At 41.2% G+C, this 18,169-nt stretch overlaps 1 protein-coding gene across 1 annotated transcript in view; it reads right to left on the bottom strand.

The window, feature by feature from the left end:
• Positions 1–13: 13 nt before the first annotated feature.
• Positions 14–18,169, bottom strand: part of dab1b (DAB adaptor protein 1b) — a 41,365-nt gene continuing 23,209 nt past the window's right edge. Inside the window, exons 10-24 of the mRNA XM_034303595.2 lie at positions 16,430–16,529; positions 15,367–15,882; positions 14,997–15,157; positions 7,709–7,872; positions 6,539–6,650; positions 6,212–6,362; positions 5,709–5,850; positions 5,400–5,532; positions 4,137–4,334; positions 3,558–3,798; positions 3,215–3,343; positions 2,481–2,644; positions 1,600–1,753; positions 431–499; positions 14–306 (exon numbers count right to left, since the gene is read on the bottom strand). Coding sequence (XP_034159486.2) covers positions 152–306; positions 431–499; positions 1,600–1,753; positions 2,481–2,644; positions 3,215–3,343; positions 3,558–3,798; positions 4,137–4,334; positions 5,400–5,532; positions 5,709–5,850; positions 6,212–6,362; positions 6,539–6,650; positions 7,709–7,872; positions 14,997–15,157; positions 15,367–15,882; positions 16,430–16,529 — 2,589 coding nt within the window. The 3' untranslated portion in view covers positions 14–151. The remainder of the gene's footprint in view (positions 307–430; positions 500–1,599; positions 1,754–2,480; positions 2,645–3,214; positions 3,344–3,557; positions 3,799–4,136; positions 4,335–5,399; positions 5,533–5,708; positions 5,851–6,211; positions 6,363–6,538; positions 6,651–7,708; positions 7,873–14,996; positions 15,158–15,366; positions 15,883–16,429; positions 16,530–18,169) is intronic.

The following is an 18,169-nucleotide window of genomic DNA, read 5'->3' as shown; positions in this document are numbered from 1 at the left end:
AAAAATGCAGAAGATGAGCATTTTTTTGTTCGACAAATACGTTCTTTTGTCTGGATTTATTTCACAGGAGCATTTTGCAAAACATAAATATTCCATATTCTGCCTTTCTGATCCCGATGTCAGTATTGTGGCTTGTATTTTTGCTGTGTAGTTAAAAGCAGTCAGTGGAGTCTTCGTGTATCCCCTGACAGGAACCTCCGCCGTTTCGCGGCGCCGGATTGGTGCACTGACGAGTCCGCTTTTTGGTCTGACCACTGCAGGCTGACCATTCGGACCAGCAGCTCCAGTTTCCGTCCACCGGCATTCCTGGGAACGTTATCAAATCCGTGTACGTTAGTGTAAAGAAGTGTTAGTATGGCCATCAGTATGCAGTAGGAAATCCATGGATTGTCGTGAATCTCAGGAATGAAAGGTTAGCACAAAGACTGACCTGAACGTTTCGTATCTTCACAACTCAGCCCGCTGAAGCCAGTAGGACAGATACAATCACACCGAGTGCCTGAGCAACAAAATCAGTCTTACAGTTAGATATCCTTCGAAGGGGTCAAGGGTCAATCCAAGCAACCTCGAAATTTAGTTTCCATTTTGTCATCAATAGTCAAAATCTACTTTAAAATATGAACATACTGATTTATACAAACTGATTGTGTTGTTACATGAACACTGTACACTTAATTTTTATCCATTTGCTGTGACACGTTCATGTAAAGAATTAAACACTCTCTCTGTCACGCTGTTGTAGAAAATAAACAATCAACAGTGGGGTGGTGTGATGGAGCAAAGATGCTGCTAGCACACCAAAGCTGATTGTTTTCCTATAACACCATGCCATGAAGTGTTTTATTCCTCTTATACCACAGCAATCTGTCAACAATTACAATTTTTATGAATTAAAGAATGACACATCATACTTTTTATCCATTTATAGTTACAGTAATGTTGTGGAACATCCACAAAACAAGTTAGTTCGAGTTTTCACTTACGTTATAGCAGCTATAAACAGTCTTTCCCTCACCAACCTCTCTTATTTCTTTCTCTTGAAGTTAATAACATAAAAAGTATAAACTCCTCTTTTTCTGAAGACTTTCTCTTGTCAGAAGTGACACTGGAGACTCCTTACAAAAAAGTTACAAAAATGTCTCCTTACAGAACACTTTACATCCCTGTGAATGAGCTGTTACTATAGAAACGATAACGTATTAGAACAAGTGCATTGACGTAAAGCTGTGATTTGCAGCTGCACTACTGTCAGAGCTGCTGTTCTAGAAAATGAATCGACACCTTCTGACCAATCAGAATCCAGAATCCAACAGCACTGTGGTATAAATGTGCAGGTATAAAACTGTAAATGTATGTTGCTAACACCTGATTAGTCTGATTCACTAAGTTATTATACACGCTTAAGCATTATGCCTTATCTTCACTTCTGCTTTTTTTGGAAACTAAAGACACACTTGTTTGTTTTTAGTTCTATTAGTAAAAGCTGATAGATTCTTGCGTTAGATAACTGATGAAATGAAATAAGAGAATGACGGTTTTGGTAGTGGAGTGAGAATTTCGCTGGGAGGGGAGCTCAGTGTGTGTAGTAGAGGATCTGACCTTTCAGCACAGCCACTCCGTTGTTGAGGCAGGGGGCACAGCGGCACGAGTCGCTCTCTCTCAGGAACTCCATCAGCGCGCGCTTCAGGTTCTTTTTCAGCATGTTGGCATTGGTAAAGTCCTTTCCTTTCACTAGTTCATACAGCGGCTCCATCTACAACAGAAAGCACTGACTGCTGACTGAAGACGTCTCAGTCCACATTATCACCTCATCCACACCCCCAGTGTGTCCTGATAAAACTGGTTTCAGCTGATTTTAACAAAATGTGTCCAGTGTTCCCGGGCTCCAGATCCACCAGGATAAAGTGCTTACTGAGGATGAATGAGTGAAGAACAAGTCTGTCTACACATAGCCATGTTTCTACCACCTGATCTCCACTACTCATTCATTCATTCAGTCGTTAATTCATCCATCTTCAGTAACCAATTTATCCTGGACAGGGACAAGGTGGGAGAATTCACCCTGGATGGGACGTCAGTCGCAGGACACCACACACAGGGGTATTGTAGCACAGCTAGTCCACTGCTCTGCATGTTTTTAGGGGGTAGGAGGAAACCGGAGAACCGGGAGGAAACCCACATGAACATGAGGAGAACATATGAAACTCCACACTGAAAGTAACCTGAACGCAGGATAACCCTCAGATTAACAAAGTGAAAAAACTAGGAGTCTGCGTTGCTGTAAAATAAATAAAGGTTAATGTTCCTCCACTGCTAAGCATTAATGAGAGCCTGAGGGTCGATGTCGAACTGACAAAATCAATAACATCTGTTAACCTCAAACATGATTTAATCTCATATTTTTGAAGACAGATGTTCCCTCGGTAAGTGTTGAACTGCATCACCGCTATAAGGACAGTAGAGATGAGTGTGTTTGTTACCTTAGTGCTGATGAAGTCAGGGTTGTAGTGGACGGCCTCCCCCCACAGCTGCATGATGTCCGGCGTGGGGAACTGCTTGGAGGCCAGACGTGAGACTGTCTCGCTGTCTCCTCCTCTGACCACAGCCACGTAATCCTCCACCATCGACGAGTGACTAACAGTTTCTGATTAATGCAGCACAAGATCGGAATCAGGGATCACGGATCACAGCAATGTGTATAACACATCAGCAACAACACACTGATGCGCTCGGCAGACTTTAATGTCTTACTGTAGTGTCTCACACTGTGAGCATCTTCTGATGTGTAAATTAATACACTGTTCCCAAGCACACTCTTTATGATGGGAATATACAATATTTATCTTCTAAATTAAAAAAAAAAACAACCCACAAAATTATGCACAGAATGTCTATTTTGATGCTCGTCAACTGATAGAGAAGCAAAGTATTTCAGTGACTTGAACCGTAGCAGAAACGAACAATGCTGTTCAGCGAATCTAGTGTCTTAAACAGATCATTTGCTGGGGCCAATCACAACAAAATTCACGTAGCTGGACCTTTACAAATTTTCATTTAAATATTACAACCAGTTCTAGTTAGTTTATAGAAATCGATTTCATACATGAGCCAGCCAGGAGAGACAAGAGAAAAACTCAAGAACATTTTCAAGCAATTAAACAGAAGTGAAAAAAGAAAAAGAGAAGAAACTGAGTGAGATGAGCTGTGTCCTTACCTCCGAACTCTTTCAGCAGGCCTTTGCAGCCTCCGCCTGATATCCCTCCTGACACGTACACACCCTGGATGTTGATTCCGAGTTTTAAGCCCATCTGCAGACACGACTTGGCATCGTTTAGAGTGTACCCTAAAAAAAAAAAAGATGTGAGTGATGATTTAATGTCCTATATAACATGGGAAAGTGCATTAGCTATATTAAACACTGTTCATATGCATACTGTATTGTAAAAAAAAGCACAATAGTGGCCTATATATTAGCTAGCTAGATTTATACATACAATAGATTGTTGACTGATTGATTGATTGATTGATAGTTGAATTCACTGTTACTTTGCCCTCACCAGATTTCTCCATGTTGTCCTTGTTGAGGATGAGGGTGTAGTCGAAGTCTCCCCCGAGCGTGGCCTCTGTGATGTAGTGTGTGCCATAGTCGCTGTACAGCTGGCGGTACTCGCCGTACGTGTACTCGATCGGGAGCGCTCGCAGGCGTGACAGGAACTCTGGGTGCAGCATTAGATTGTCCACCTTAAGGGCGTAGCGTGCTAGCTCGAGCCGGGAGTGCGCATGAATGAACTTGTTCGTCTGAAACAAAACATGACCAGAAAGATACGTACTTTAGTTAAGCGCATTTAGTGTATTTGCTAATTCTAATTCAATGCTAAGGAAAAAAACTCAAGCCGGTTGAATTATGGATGCAGTGTGTGTGTGAGTGTGTGAGTGTGTGTGTGTGTGTGTGTGTGTGTGTGTGTGTATATATGGGTTAGCATTCCTATAGAGCCCCCTGTGCTAGCTGATCCTCTTAGCATGTCAACATTTTGTACACTCTGTGGACCACTGTTTGAAATCCAGCTATAGAAGGTGTGTGAACTTATTTCCTGGAATGCAGGTCTGTGTGTGTGTGTGTGTGTTTTGTCCTTTACCTTCCCAGCATAACTGCGAAGCTTCTGCACAGATTTCCTGTACTTGCTTTCATCATAGTTAAAGCCGATCTTGAAGACGTTAGGTATAGCGAAGGAGAAGGAGATGGTGGTCCTGGACATGGTGGCCCTCATCGTGTGCTCCGAGTACTCTCTGTACGAGTCGTAAGATTCCAGCTTGAAATCGTAGGAGCCTTTTGTCTGGAGAAAAAGATTTCATGTCGCTAATATGGATCTTAGTCGTAGACACATCAAGTTGAAAAATCTATGATCAAGAATTGCTTTTGTTTTATTTTCATCCTTTATTTTATTTTACGAAATATTCTAATTTTGTAATTTCCAGTTTCTATGATAGCTACCAATTTTATTTACCTAGCTTTATCCAAATTTATCCAAACCTTATAGACAATTATTGTTGGTTGATACATATCATTAAACCATTAACTGTTTAGCTATTTAAGACAGAAATTAAAGCCGTTAAACTTGTTGACCACCAATCAGATTATGTTACTCCTGTCAGTCAGTAATGCCTCAACTTAAGCAAATATAATCCGCTTACTGTTTTTAAACATCTGAATACAATGCTTAAGACATTGGCTTAATACAATCACAAAATCATCAGATAGAACTATATCCCAAAGTCTCGACCTGTGATCCTACATACTGCTTTCAGCCGATAAAACCCCACTGATCTGGACTTACGTATATTAGTGTGAATTTACGGATAATTTAAAATCAGCTCATGACATTACACCTCTACGCCAGCAGAGGGCCCCCTCCCCTGAGTATTAAACTCTCTCACACACTTCCTGTTTCACAGTCATTTCCTGTTCATGGACTTTTTCAGGATTCAGACATATCCAGTCATGTTGCGAAGTCTTGCTGATATTTATATTGTGTAAGTTCTGAGCTGTTGTATCTTGTTTGCTCTTCCTTGTCATGTTATTTGTCTATGTTTTGGATTTACCTTCTAGCTTGTATTGTGACCTTCTGCCTGTTTCACCACTTAGTTTATTAGATATGGCTTTGGATTTCTGTTAAAATCTCCAGCACATGGAGCCCGACTCCTCTCCATCTCTCTCTCTCTCTCCGTCTCCCGAGTCTTTGTTGTTACAGGTGTACTGTATATTGGCCAAACGGAATTGTTCTAAGCTTTGCTAACAGAAGACGCAGGTCATGATGGTGGACTCAGACTGTGAATCTGACCCAGGGTTTACTCCTCTGTGGGCAGTTGTGGTGTGTGTTGTGCGATAGGGCTAGACTTGCCTCAAAAGTGTATTGCTGGACGTTGTACGGTTTCCTGAAGCGCACATCCTGGATAAAATGGGGCAAACAGCCGCCAGCGTAGTAGCGATTATCCAGCACCAAACCCTCCAAGTTATTGTTCAGCACGTTAATCCTGAAACCAGCAGTGAGTCCTCACATTGTCAGTTCTGTTGTCAGTGATCAGTGATGTTAACCTTCTAAAATATATATATATCTTAGATCATTTATCAGCAATGGAATGTTAATGGAAGTAGTGCCCCAAAAGCAGCTCCCACCTCAGGGACCACACACACACACACACACACACACCCTTTGGCAAGGTTCTCTATGCCGTAGAACTCTTCAGTTGGCTGGTTGCAGGCTTTAAACACTTTTTTACAGTTCAGCTCATCAGACCCATCGCCGCAGTCATCATCCCCGTTACAGCGCAGCCCCTCCGGCACACAGCGACCTGCCACACACACACACACACACACACACACAAAATAGTGAGCGAGGCATGGCCTCTGTATCTGTCAGTGCTAGTGAAGGAGGTGTGGCCTCTGCACCTGTCAGTCTAAGTGAAGGAGGTGGGACCTAATGGTTATGTTGTAGTTGTGTGTTGGTTAAGGGATCACTGCATGATGGCTGTGTTGTGTGTTATATGGTTATACAAAGGTTACATGGTTATTAATGGTTGTGTAGTGGTCATTTAAAGGTTGTGTGTTGGTTATTGACTGATTATGTAACGGTTATTTAACAGGTGTGTAGTGACTATATAATGTTTGTGTGATGGTTAGTAAGGATTGTGTAGTGGTGGGTGTATAGGTGACCTGTGCTGGGACACTGGAAGCCCTGGCAGAGTGGCACAGAACTGCGGCATGAGTAGCGCGAGGGCGGCGTACACGACTCTTCCTCATGGCCGAGCTCATGACACGGCTCTCCCCCAAACTGAGACAGCTGCAGCACTGTGGCATGGCGGAACTGAGGACCAGAGCGTTAATACACCACACATAATGTTTCACTTTATATTCACTTTACACAGTTATTGTAGGTTTAAACACAGCATCTGAATGGGTGATGGTGACAAGCCACAGGTTCACACACAGTAAAGTGTGAGTGTGAGTGTGAGTGTGAGTGTGAGTGTGTGTGGTTTTTACCCTCTTTTTCAGGCAGGGGTCACAGCGGGTCCAATGTGACCACTCGGACAGGGAGCAGTCCACAGGACTGAGTGGAGGTGGTGACTGGGATCTGCACACCACAACCACCGCACTGCCCCACACACACACACACACACACACACACACACACAGAGTTACACTCAGTTACTGCAGGATCACAGTGTCTATCACAGAAATAAAACCTGAGCTGATGGGTTCAATGGAGGTGTCACATGTCTAGTCTGATATGTGAGCACTAGACTCAGGAAAGGGGTGTGGCCTAATGTCAGAAGGTGGACTTGTATGTTAGAAGTGATGCGATTGATAATATAGTTTTGATTTGATTTTTATTTTGCAATATACATTTATTCTGCTATTTTATAATAGTGTTCATATACAAGAGGAATCAGTCTCATAGCTTCAGTGCAAAACTATAGAAGCAAACATTACATATTGAACATGTCTTAAATGTCTATTGGGTAAATTTTACTGTTTATATATATGTATATATATATATATATATTGATGACCATAACATGAGTATAATCATCATGGAGCATGGAGTATTTGAATTCCCCACCCCACCTGTAATCAACAACCATTTAATTGCAAATTTTTAATGGCTTGTTTGAATAGTTATACTGCAGCCTTATATACTGTTGAGAAGGCTGTGATTGGGCAGTGATTGCATTTCAGTGTGGCACGGATGCAGCAGACCAATGAAACGCAATCACTTCTGATGAAAATAGTGTTTAGTTCTTAAATAAGCAATCCCCTGCTGATTGTTTTTCAGTGAAGGTGAAGGTGTTGCTTCACTTCATGTATAATGTTTAAGTCTATGATGGAATTAAATCAAATCCTTTTTAAAATAAATAAATAAATAAATAAATAAGCGAATAATAAGAAATTCTGGGGAAAAAAATCATCATCATCATGAACTTTGCATTATTTTTTTTATATTTTTGATTATGATAATTTTAGTATACAGTATAACTATACTACTAAGTATAAATAAATTCAAGTTGAATTATTATTATTATTATTATTATTATTATTATTATTATTATTATTAGAAAATAAACAAGTAAAACAACAATAAAGAGATAGGATTATAGATGTGATCCCAATATTCTTCACACTACTACTGGGCTCCAAAACTTTTCAACTTACCAGATGAATAAAGCCTGAAGTGCTGCAGTGCTGAGAGTGTGTCGTGTTGTAGGAAGAAAAATCATTGTGGTTAATGGAGAAGGTACGAGAGAAACGACAAAATCAAACGGAATAACAGGACTAATCTTCCTCTTATCTGAGAGAGCAGCATGCCAGACACAGTCCTGAGTGTGTAAACACACACACACACACACACAGATCAATACTAGCAGCATTACCTAAAACAGCTCAGTATTTTTGGGTTTAAAGAACATCAGGACAGCAGAAGACAGGCATTTACAATTTAAGCATTATTAAGAATTTATGATCACATGACATACTTTTTGCTTTTGTTTTTCAATCATAAATCCTGATCATTTGAAGTGATTACAGGAGCAGAAGGTTATCAGGTTTTCCAGAATGAAGCAAGCCTGTTTTTTTCCCGTCAGTGCTGCTGAACTGAATCAATACTTAGTGTTTCTTTTGGATTATTTCCAACTTTTAAACCTTTTTGAAACCATTTTTCTGCATTGTGTGTCTCGTGTGGAAAAAAGCAGAATAACTCAGTGTGTGAGGAGAAGGGCACGTATACTGCACAAGCGTAAAAACACAAGAGTAACAGTACATTTAAAAATAATAAGAATGCTTTAGGGTTTGGTGTAATTCATTTTTAGTTGATTTTTTTTCCTGACTTGCTGATTTGAAAATTAATAGAAAAGCTCAGTATAATGCTTTGGGGGGAAAAAAGGATGACAGAGTAAATAATGCACCTGGTTCATGTTCATTACACCTGTAGCTGTATTTCACTTGCACCTTCTCAGTCACTGCTGATGACGTGTTCTGGATGTGTGTTGGTTAAGGGATCGTTGCATGATGATCCCTTATAAAAATATCAGCGCAAATGGAGATCAGATCTAGATCTAGTGGGCGTGTCACTCTGTGTAATCACCTGACACGACTGGCACTGATAGGCTGCGTGAATCTTCAGTCTGCGCTAGAAAGAAATCAGCCCCAGAGTCTCTTCTCGCTTCTTCTTATCATGCTGTGTTTTTCTCATGAACGTCAGTGACATTGTTGCGCTCAGTTCCTCAAAAATCCAAAATGATCCACTTTAATACAAATAATCTGCCAAAAAAACAAAAAGAATCTTTATACTGATGTCCTTTTACCTGTTTAGATTTCTCTCATATTTTAATCGGAATTTTTTTTTAAATCAAGGGTGCCAATAATTCTGGAGCTGATTGTACATTTTGTTTGCATGTTGGTTCTGGGCTGCTTTTTGTCCAGCAAACTTGGCAATCCTGCTAGTCAGGGAATTCCAGGTGTTAATGGCCCTTTGTGTTTCCGATGCCAAAGATGGATGCAAATCCAAGTCTAAGCAGGATCTCTGTCGGTGGTTCGTCTCAGACTTTTATTATTAAAGTATCAGTTGGTGTTGTGGAGGATGAGAATGCAGAAACACAGTGCAGAAACAGTGTTGAATTCTCTAGGTTTTCTCATTACAGTGTGTTTTTTTTTCCCTTTCCTTATTTCTACGCTTCATGTTTTCAGTCTCTTCTGGTTTTGATCTCTGTGGTCTGACCCCTGCTGAGATGTGACACTTACATCCAGCTTTCATGTGCTATTGTATAACACATGACACACACTGTCCTTTGATGGATCTCTATAATAAATGCACAGAGTTCTTTAGACTTTCTTTGTAGAATCATAGACAGCCAGTCAAAGGATTTTGAAAGCATGGAAGCTTTTTATGTTTTATTGCAATTTTTGTCATTAAAAATGGAAAAAAAAATAAACAAATGGTTCATCAAATCCCAACATTTTGGTATTTAAGGACTTAAATCATCCACTTGCAGATTGTTGGTTAGAAAACTAGATTAGACACAGATAGCATTACACAAATATATGATGATGTTTCTTATTAGAATGATTCAGATTGTCTTTTTCCAATTAGATTTTTTTCCAATAAAATTTCTCAGTTCACGTATACGTATTTCAAATTCTAGCAAACTGATCTTAGAGCCATTTCTTGAACTTTAACCACAAATATTAATACAGGGTATTTAAAACCTTTTGACTGGCAACGTATTTTCATTTTCAATAAATGAATTATTTTCTCCAGTCACTAATGTTTCATTCTGTTCTCTTGTCCCAAATATTGAATGAGAGCTGAAACAAAACATACTGTAACAGAATACAGCTTGGAAAAATAAAAAAACATAAAGAATGCATAACATAAAACCAAATGAGATATTAAACCACTGGGAGATTTATTCTCTTCTGTAACTACAAGCTCAAAACAATTATCCATCAGAGTTAAAGACTGGAAGAAGGACAGAGATTGACGCATGGTCCATAATGTCCTGATTAAAAAAAAAAGAAATGTAAAAAAAAAAAAAAAAAGAAGTCCACACATTGATATGATATAATGATTTTTCACCGTTTTGTATATTTTAACATTTGAAATGGAGGCAACGAAGCGTTTTTGCAAACGAAGAGAAAATGGGTGTGTATTACTTGACTACTTTTCAAATCTTATAATGACTAAACCCTTGAAAAAAAAAGACTAAATGATGTCCATGAAGCTGAGACAGATCTGTTTTGGATCCCTTTAGTGAAATAAAGAATTGTAAGAATTGATTGTTACTGTAGCCTTTAGCATTTCAGTAATTCAGCTGATCAAACACCAAACCAGCAGGAAAATGTTGGTGTGTCGTAGCCATGTGGGATTGTTGCTAATTCTGTAGCCATGTGAATGCTCGTGTTTGTGCACGGAGAGAGCTGAGGCTTCACACGGCCAGTGAAATGATCAGCAGTGGAACCAGCCAGGATGAAATCACAGCACGTTTCATTTCTGTTGGTGGTGTTTATCTGTTCAATTCCACAAGGTTGCAGGGGGTTCATTTCTGTCTCACTGCCCTGATTGGCTGAATGGAAAGATGGAAAAGCCTGATGTGATGGCGCCTTATGCTGCGTTCACCTTAACTCGACTGTGGGAAGTCCGAACCCGGAATTACAACCTCCATTTCAACCTCGTTTGCGTTTGAGCTACAAAGTGGCACGCCCCCATTTTTTTTTTTTTCCCCCACTAACAACAATCTAGCTAATGTTAGTCATGACTGGTGTATATTTTCCTCCTAAAAAACACCAAAGTGTAGAAGTGTTATAGATTTAACCAGTGAATATGTCTGTATGTTGGTTGATCTAAAGCAAATACTTGCGTCTATAGAGTATAACTCATTTAAAAGTAAAGAAGTGCTGCTGTGTTTACTGCTGATGGTGCGAGCAGCCATGATGACGTTGAGGAGTTGGACTTTCCGAGTAGGAATTCCAAGCTGAGAGGGTGTTTTCTTTGGTTTTTCCTAGTCAGAGGTCACCCATCCATCCATCCATTCTCAGTACCTTTTATCCTACACAGGGTCATGGGGAGCCTGGATCCTATCCCAGGGGACTCGGGGCACAAGGTGGGGGACACACTGGACGGGGTGCCAACACATTGCAGGGCACAATCACTCACACACACACTCTGGAAATGCCAATCAGCCTACAATGCATGTCTTTGTATTAGGGGAGGAAACCCCCGAAGCATGTGGAGAACACACAAACTCCACACACACAGAAGAGAAGCGGGATTCAAACCCCCAACCCTGGAGGAGCGATACAATAGCGCTAACCACTAGGCCACCATGTTATGAGTTTTAATCGAACACAGCATTATACATGAGGCGCTCTGGCAAACCCCATCAGATTCCACTGTGCCTTAATTCTGGAAATCAGCCCAAATGACACGTTTTTCAGTCTGTAACATAACATGACATTTCCACTTTAAGACACCCATACATATATATTTACCAAAATGTTTTTATTTCCTTTTTAATCTCGCCTGGGCTTTCTTCTTGTAAAGATGCTTAACAAACAAGCTGCCAAAAGATGACTAAAACTAGCTCGCTAGCATGTGACGTGTGCTTCGTTCACACAGTAAATGTCACACTTTGGCCATGTTGTTGGATAGCTACATGCCGTCGTGAAACAATCAAAGTGTTCAATTTATAATAAAAAGATGCTGGCTGTTAAAACGTGTGCGTCAAGTCATCATCAAAACAGAGAAGTGCGCTTACGCACAGGTTTAAAATGTTTAAATGACTGAATAAGGGGATTTATCCATCAGAACGGAGCTGAGGGAATTAATCAGTGATTATTACGTTAGAGTGTGTGAAGGGATTTCCAGGCTGCCATATATATATATATATATATGACCACATTCGTACATCCATGCTCTTCCATCTTTCTGTAAACAAAAATAGAAAAGAATTTCCATCATCAGCACATCTGTTACTTCATCGCTGTATATCAGACCCTCATACGCTTCCACTTTGCTGTTCAACCTTAAAGTAAGAGATTAAATGTTTTAAAGGGAGGCTCAATGCACACACATTAATCAGGCTTAACACAACATATGGCACAAAGATTGCACATTATTTACTGAACAATATTTGGCAAAGAATTAAAAAATGAAATCACACACACAGCCAAACAGTAGAGCAATGGACATAGAAAATGAAAAAAAAAAAAAGTCTTTTTTTTTTTTTTTTAATAAGCATTGTATAAAATCTGGCGAATTGAGTCTCATGGCGAGAACCATGCAGTTGTGTTGTGACTGCAGGAACCACAGCATCACTGTAGCATGAACACTTTCGAAGCAAAGCTTGTAGCTGAGTATTATCAGTCCAATAAAACATCAGCTTCACACACATGGCTGTCTTTTATTGAAGGTCATCACTGATGTCAGATGTAAATGCCCACGTCCTTTTTTGACATATAGTGAGACAACATGGGGTTTTACTACACAATATGGATTGTACTACACATTATTATAAGTATTTCAACCCATTTCAGCCTCAGTTCTCAAGTCCAAGGCTTTTCCTTTCTCTTTGCAAATTCATTATATACCATCAGGAGCATCACATCAATCAAAAATATCTCTTTTTTTTCAAAAAATAATTTGGATTTTTAGGTAAAATGACAACAAAGAGTTTCAGTTAAAGTCGAAAACGATCCAAGAGTTCTCTTGACGAGTCTTTTTTTTTTTCCACTGTAACACTGCACTCCATATTCATCTGTAAATATTCTCCAGACTCAGAAAGGCAGGCAGCTATTCACCCCACTCCGGCTTTATGCATCCTGGTTTCCTCCTTCGCGTCTCCATCCAGAACTGGCTGCTACCGACCAAAGTGAGACATAAAAGGACGAATTAGAGAACCAAAAATAACACAGGAACAAACGGCTTAGTCAAACACACAGCTTTCATGCTCCACATGTAAGACTAATCATATTGTGTGTAGCTAATCTTCCTCCTTCTCAAGAATAGATGCAGTGCAACATCTGACCAGCAGATGGCAGTGATGTGCTGTTGTTTTCATTAGCATTAGCATGACAAGCACAGAAGAAAAAAGGTTGGTACAGGATTGGTGCAGTGCAGTATAATTACAGAAGAGTGGAGGGAAAGAAAAATAGAAATGTTCATTGAAACATTGGGATAGATTTGAGTCCTGGGCTGCTGAAAATCCAGTGAAGTGTGGTTGAACTATAATACTTTCCAAACCTATTTATAATGTCTTCTATACAGTATTATCATCTACAACGTAAGAAGATGTCTAATTCGAATTCAAGCTTACTGAATGGAGCTGTAGAAATCTCAATTCCATTAGAAATCTCAATTTCTCTATAATCAGTTTCGAACCACTTTGTTTTGAATTTCGGAAGTAGGATTTAAAGCATGGCTTCTCATGAGTTTAAGGAGGCAAAACCCTTTAAAGCAGTTTACTGACATTGTAGAATTTTCTAAAATCGAATTTCACATTTCAAACGTTCAATCTCACTCCCTTAAGTGTGAAATTCAGGATTTCAGACACAGCTTTCCAGAGTCGTGTGGAATTAGGAACAAGTGAAACGCTGGCATATTCATGGTTTTTAAAGCTATGATTCAAAGCTAAGTGCAGAGAAAAAAAGTGTCGTGAAGCTGTTTACAGCCAGACACAGATGTGGAGAAAAACAGAAAAACACCCACCGGGTTCAGAGAGTACCGAGAGACAGCAGGGGGGTTTATTAGACACCACGTTTATATGGAAAAACACAACATCGGAAAAGCACAGTCTAATCTTCAATCCTGATATTTTACCTCCATGAGCTGAGAAAAGCTCAAAGCTTTGAGACGAACCCACTAAGATTTATTAACGACGCACTAATGCTGAGTTTGACACAAAATCGATCAACCCCCAGCTTCCCAATGACGTCTTAAATATCAGAGAGAGAGAGAGTGTTGAAAGTGATAGTGGCTCGACCGTCGTGTGAGGATCTAAATACAGCATCGTCTGTATTATCGAAATAAAACCCCACGTGTCATTATTATTCCTTTCTATAGTCGTGGAGCTCTAGATCATTTTTGGCACGCTTCATGAAAGTTAATGTAGAAAAAGAACAACGCATGCAATAAGTCAGATTTTGAGCTCAAATATACAGGGACATTGTATGGTTTTATTGAACAGTTTTATTCTTAGTGCAATTTTTTAAACGTAATATTAGAAATACTATACACTGATTTTATAATTTTATATCCTTTGTGCAAATCAACAATCAGCTATTTATATTCTGTGGAAAATGCTTAGGGTTCAATTCCTGTCAGCGAAGAACACGAATCTGAGGCTGCAGTGGGCAAAGTTTTACCGTGACTCGACAGTTGACGATTAGCTGATTGGATAATTGCAAGAATGAGCAGGTGTACCTAATAAAGTGGCCGGAGAGTGTGTACGTATCTATAGTTTCAGCACTCTGGCTGCTGTAGCGCTATCTGAATGATAAAGAAATGAAGAAGAGACTTAAGGATAGGAAATAGAACAGTAGAAATGTAGAGACCCAGAATGGGGGTGGAGCTGAGCTGCGATTTCCTAAGCGTCTGATTGGTCTGGAGTCGGACTGAGTTCTGCCGTCTCGCAGCTGCCGGGGATTTGGGAGCTGGAACACTGAGAGGAAGAGAGGACAGAAATGAGAAATTTTTTATGAAAATGTCTCATGATATCAATAGAAAATATTATGGAAAAATGATATAAAAATATGAAGTGAGTCAGTTCAGTCAAGCCAGGGCTGGACAAGTCACTAGCCTGGACGCTCAGGACCAGCAGATTTAATGTCCAGGCTATTAGTCTTTTATTCAGAGTTGCCTGGCGGACAATTATGTTCAACAGTTTTATGTGCTTCATTAAGTAAGATGCAAAAACAGTCAAAAATGTGACCCAGATGAAGGTCTAATTACCGATTCCTCTGCCACATCTTGGCTGACGCTCTGCTCTGCGCCTCCTGTGGGAGAAGGCTCTTTAAGATGGCTCTCATTGTTCTCTGTTCTCATGACAGACAGATCTTTAGAGGGGTCTGAGGTCAAGGTCATGTCGCCCTCCTGGGAAGCAGGTGTAGCAGCTGTGGGAAAGTCAAACAGGCTCATTTCCATTACATCAATTCAGCCGTGCTTGTTACAGGGTTTATAATTAGTTCTGAAAGAATCAGTAATGTGTGAGTGAGAGAGGATTTCTTCTAAATATGATGGGAATCTGTATTATGGTTAATTAGTCCATGAGGAGCAATTTGCTTGACCCAGATTACAAGCGGTTCCTGTGTGTCTTACTCACGAGACTCTGCAGTAGACGGCGATGTCGATGACCCCGGCGTCAAACTCAGCTGGGAGAGATCAAGATCTCCGCTACAGACCTCCGTTTCCTGCTTCTCAGCAGGCTGTGAAGCTCCTCCCATCACCGTGGGTGGGTCGCTGTTGTCAGCAGGCTGTGTGTGTGAGCCTGGTGCCTCTGCCGGGGGGTTACTGCTTGGGGCGTCTCTGGATTCAGGTGCATGCTGAGGGCTGGTGATGGTCGAGGATGGTGCAGACGGTGTAGACATGCGAGGACGCATGGCCGCTAAGGGAACGAGGCCTTGAAATAAGGCGCCGGCTGGTACGAAGGCCCACTGTTGTTGGCCTGGGCCGGGAGAGTGGAAAAGGTTGGCCTGGCCCCAGATCACTGGCTGCCCTCCAGGAAGAACCTGAGCAACCTGCAGAGGAGCCTGAACACCAAACGCCAGTGGAGCTGCTGGAGCTGCGAAGGACTGCTGAGCCCAGTGAGCCGCCTGCACTGCACCCATCGTCATGTAGCCTGTGGGGAAGGTTGGACAGGAAGAAACCAGACAGAGGGGGATGAGACGATGAGGAAAGTAATGGGACGGACAGGGGATAGACGAGACAGATAGAATCGAAAGACAAGGAAGGGAAAGCCAAGAGAGGGGGCAGATTGGACAGATGGAGAGAGATGGAACAGATATGTGGAACAAAATGGGGACAGACAAAGACGACAGGTAGACAGGACAGAGAACAGACAGAAAGGAAGAAGAGGACAGAGAGCAGGAAGAAACAGGATGTGGGCAAAGTGCTGTGGTTTAAGAGGAGAAAACCACTTTTAGGACTTTATTAGAAAATAATCAACTCTGGGGTGATAACAGTAACTCTGTCTCACATCGGGCCGCATCACACCACCCCATCATTATTTTCCTATAACAGCATGCCTTACATATAAATAAAAACCCTCATTATGAAATTTAATTTAATAAATAATACCAATCACATCAAATGTTATGAATTTATTGTAAAGCTTCATGATGTGCCTCTTGCCTTTGACTTTCAGACTTGTGAGGAGAGTGTGTTACCTGAAGGCACGGCAGGGGGGCTGAAGTGTGTGAAGAGCTCAGGGTGACGCTGATGTCGTCGTCGCCCGGGGTCCAGAGTATTAGCGGGCGACGCGGGCATCTGCGAATCAGACCATTAGAGCCCATTTCATTAGAATTCAATACAATAATCAATACTAATGACCTGATAGAAGAGCACAAGAGCAGTAGATAATCTATCAAAACCCCACAGGAAATAAAACCTTTAAAACTTTCTTATTTTTATTTTATTTCATATTGGATTTCCTGGTTAGAACAGTGACGGGAGGACATCTCAGAGTAAGCTTAGTCACACTGGCACTTCCTGTGATGTGAGTTGTTTTGAAGTGGATGGGAGACCACCTTGGAGTACCACATGCTGTAAGTTTAACTTTATTGCCACTTCCTGTGATGTCACTTCCCGACGGTGGAGTGGCTGGCTGCCTTGTGTCCCAGGGTGCCCTCATGTCTGTGTTAGCTTCTGGCTCTCCCTTTTAGTTATGCTGTCATAGCTAGTCTTGCCGGAGTCCCTGCTTGCACTCTGCATGCAAAGTACATTGTGCTTAACCATTAGAGGACAAAAGCTCACCTAACAATCTCTCCCTGTCTCTCCATCTCTCTCTCTCCCTCACTCTCTGTCAAGCTACATATGCTACTCCTGAGATGCCAGTGATCCTGACCCCTTCTGCTCCTCCTCGCTGCCTGATCCATCCTGATGCACCTTCTGCTCCTCCTCGCTGCTTGACCCATCCTCATGCCCTACTTCTGGTTGGAGTTCTCATCGGTTGAGTTCGCTCGCTGCTGCTGGGGGTGGCCCCATATGGACTGCCTGAAGAACTGTTTGGATTGCTGGGGATGGTGCCACCTGGGGGCTGTGGAGATGGCTTGGGGATCACATATGGGGAGCTGTACTTTAATGGCTTAGGACTGCGATTGCTGTAGTGGCTTTGGGGCTGCAGTTGCCATGAGCAGCTTCGTGTGGAGTACCACATGCTGTAAGTTTAACTTTATTGCCACTTCCTGTGATGTCACTTCCCGACGGTGGAGTGGCTGGCTGCCTTATGTCCCAGGGTGCCCTCATGTCTGTGTTAGCTTCTGGCTCTCCCTTTTAGTTATGCTGTCATAGCTAGTCTTGCCGGAGTCCCTGCTTGCACTCTGCATGCAAAGTACATTGTGCTTAACCATTAGAGGTTGTTGCCATGAGCAGCTTCGTACTCAGGACTCAATCAGTGGACAGTGGATAGATTTTAACCCACTGGACTTCTTGCAAAAACTGTGATGAAATTATTCGTTGCACAATTGCACTATTTGTCCATATAGTACACAACAATAGAAGGGATTTATTTATAATCGCACTATCCGTTGCATCCAGATGAGGATGAGTTCCCTTTTGAGTCTGGTTCCTCTCAAAGTTTCTTCCTCATATCATCTCGGGGAGTTTTTCCTTGCCACCGTCGCCTCTGGCTTGCTCATTATGGAGAAATTCACAGGAATAAATTCACATATTTACAATATATCTTTTTTTTTTTTTTTTTTTGTAAATCCATTTATTTCTGTAAAAGCTGCATTGTGACAATGTCCATTGTTAAAAGCGCTATACAAATAAAATTGAATTGAATTGAACTTCCCGTCAAATGAGTCAAACGAGATTGCAGAATGCCTCGGAATACCAGGTTCTATAAGCTTGATCCTAGTTGCACGTCCTCTAATGTCACTTCCTGTGAGGTGAGTTGTTTTGAAGTG

This window comes from Pangasianodon hypophthalmus, chromosome 4 (genome assembly GCF_027358585.1).
Source record: "Pangasianodon hypophthalmus isolate fPanHyp1 chromosome 4, fPanHyp1.pri, whole genome shotgun sequence".
In the NCBI taxonomy this organism is placed as follows: Eukaryota; Metazoa; Chordata; class Actinopteri; order Siluriformes; family Pangasiidae; genus Pangasianodon; species Pangasianodon hypophthalmus.
The sequence above is the reverse complement of the archived record's forward strand: the minus strand, read 5'-3'. Positions and strand labels throughout refer to the sequence as shown.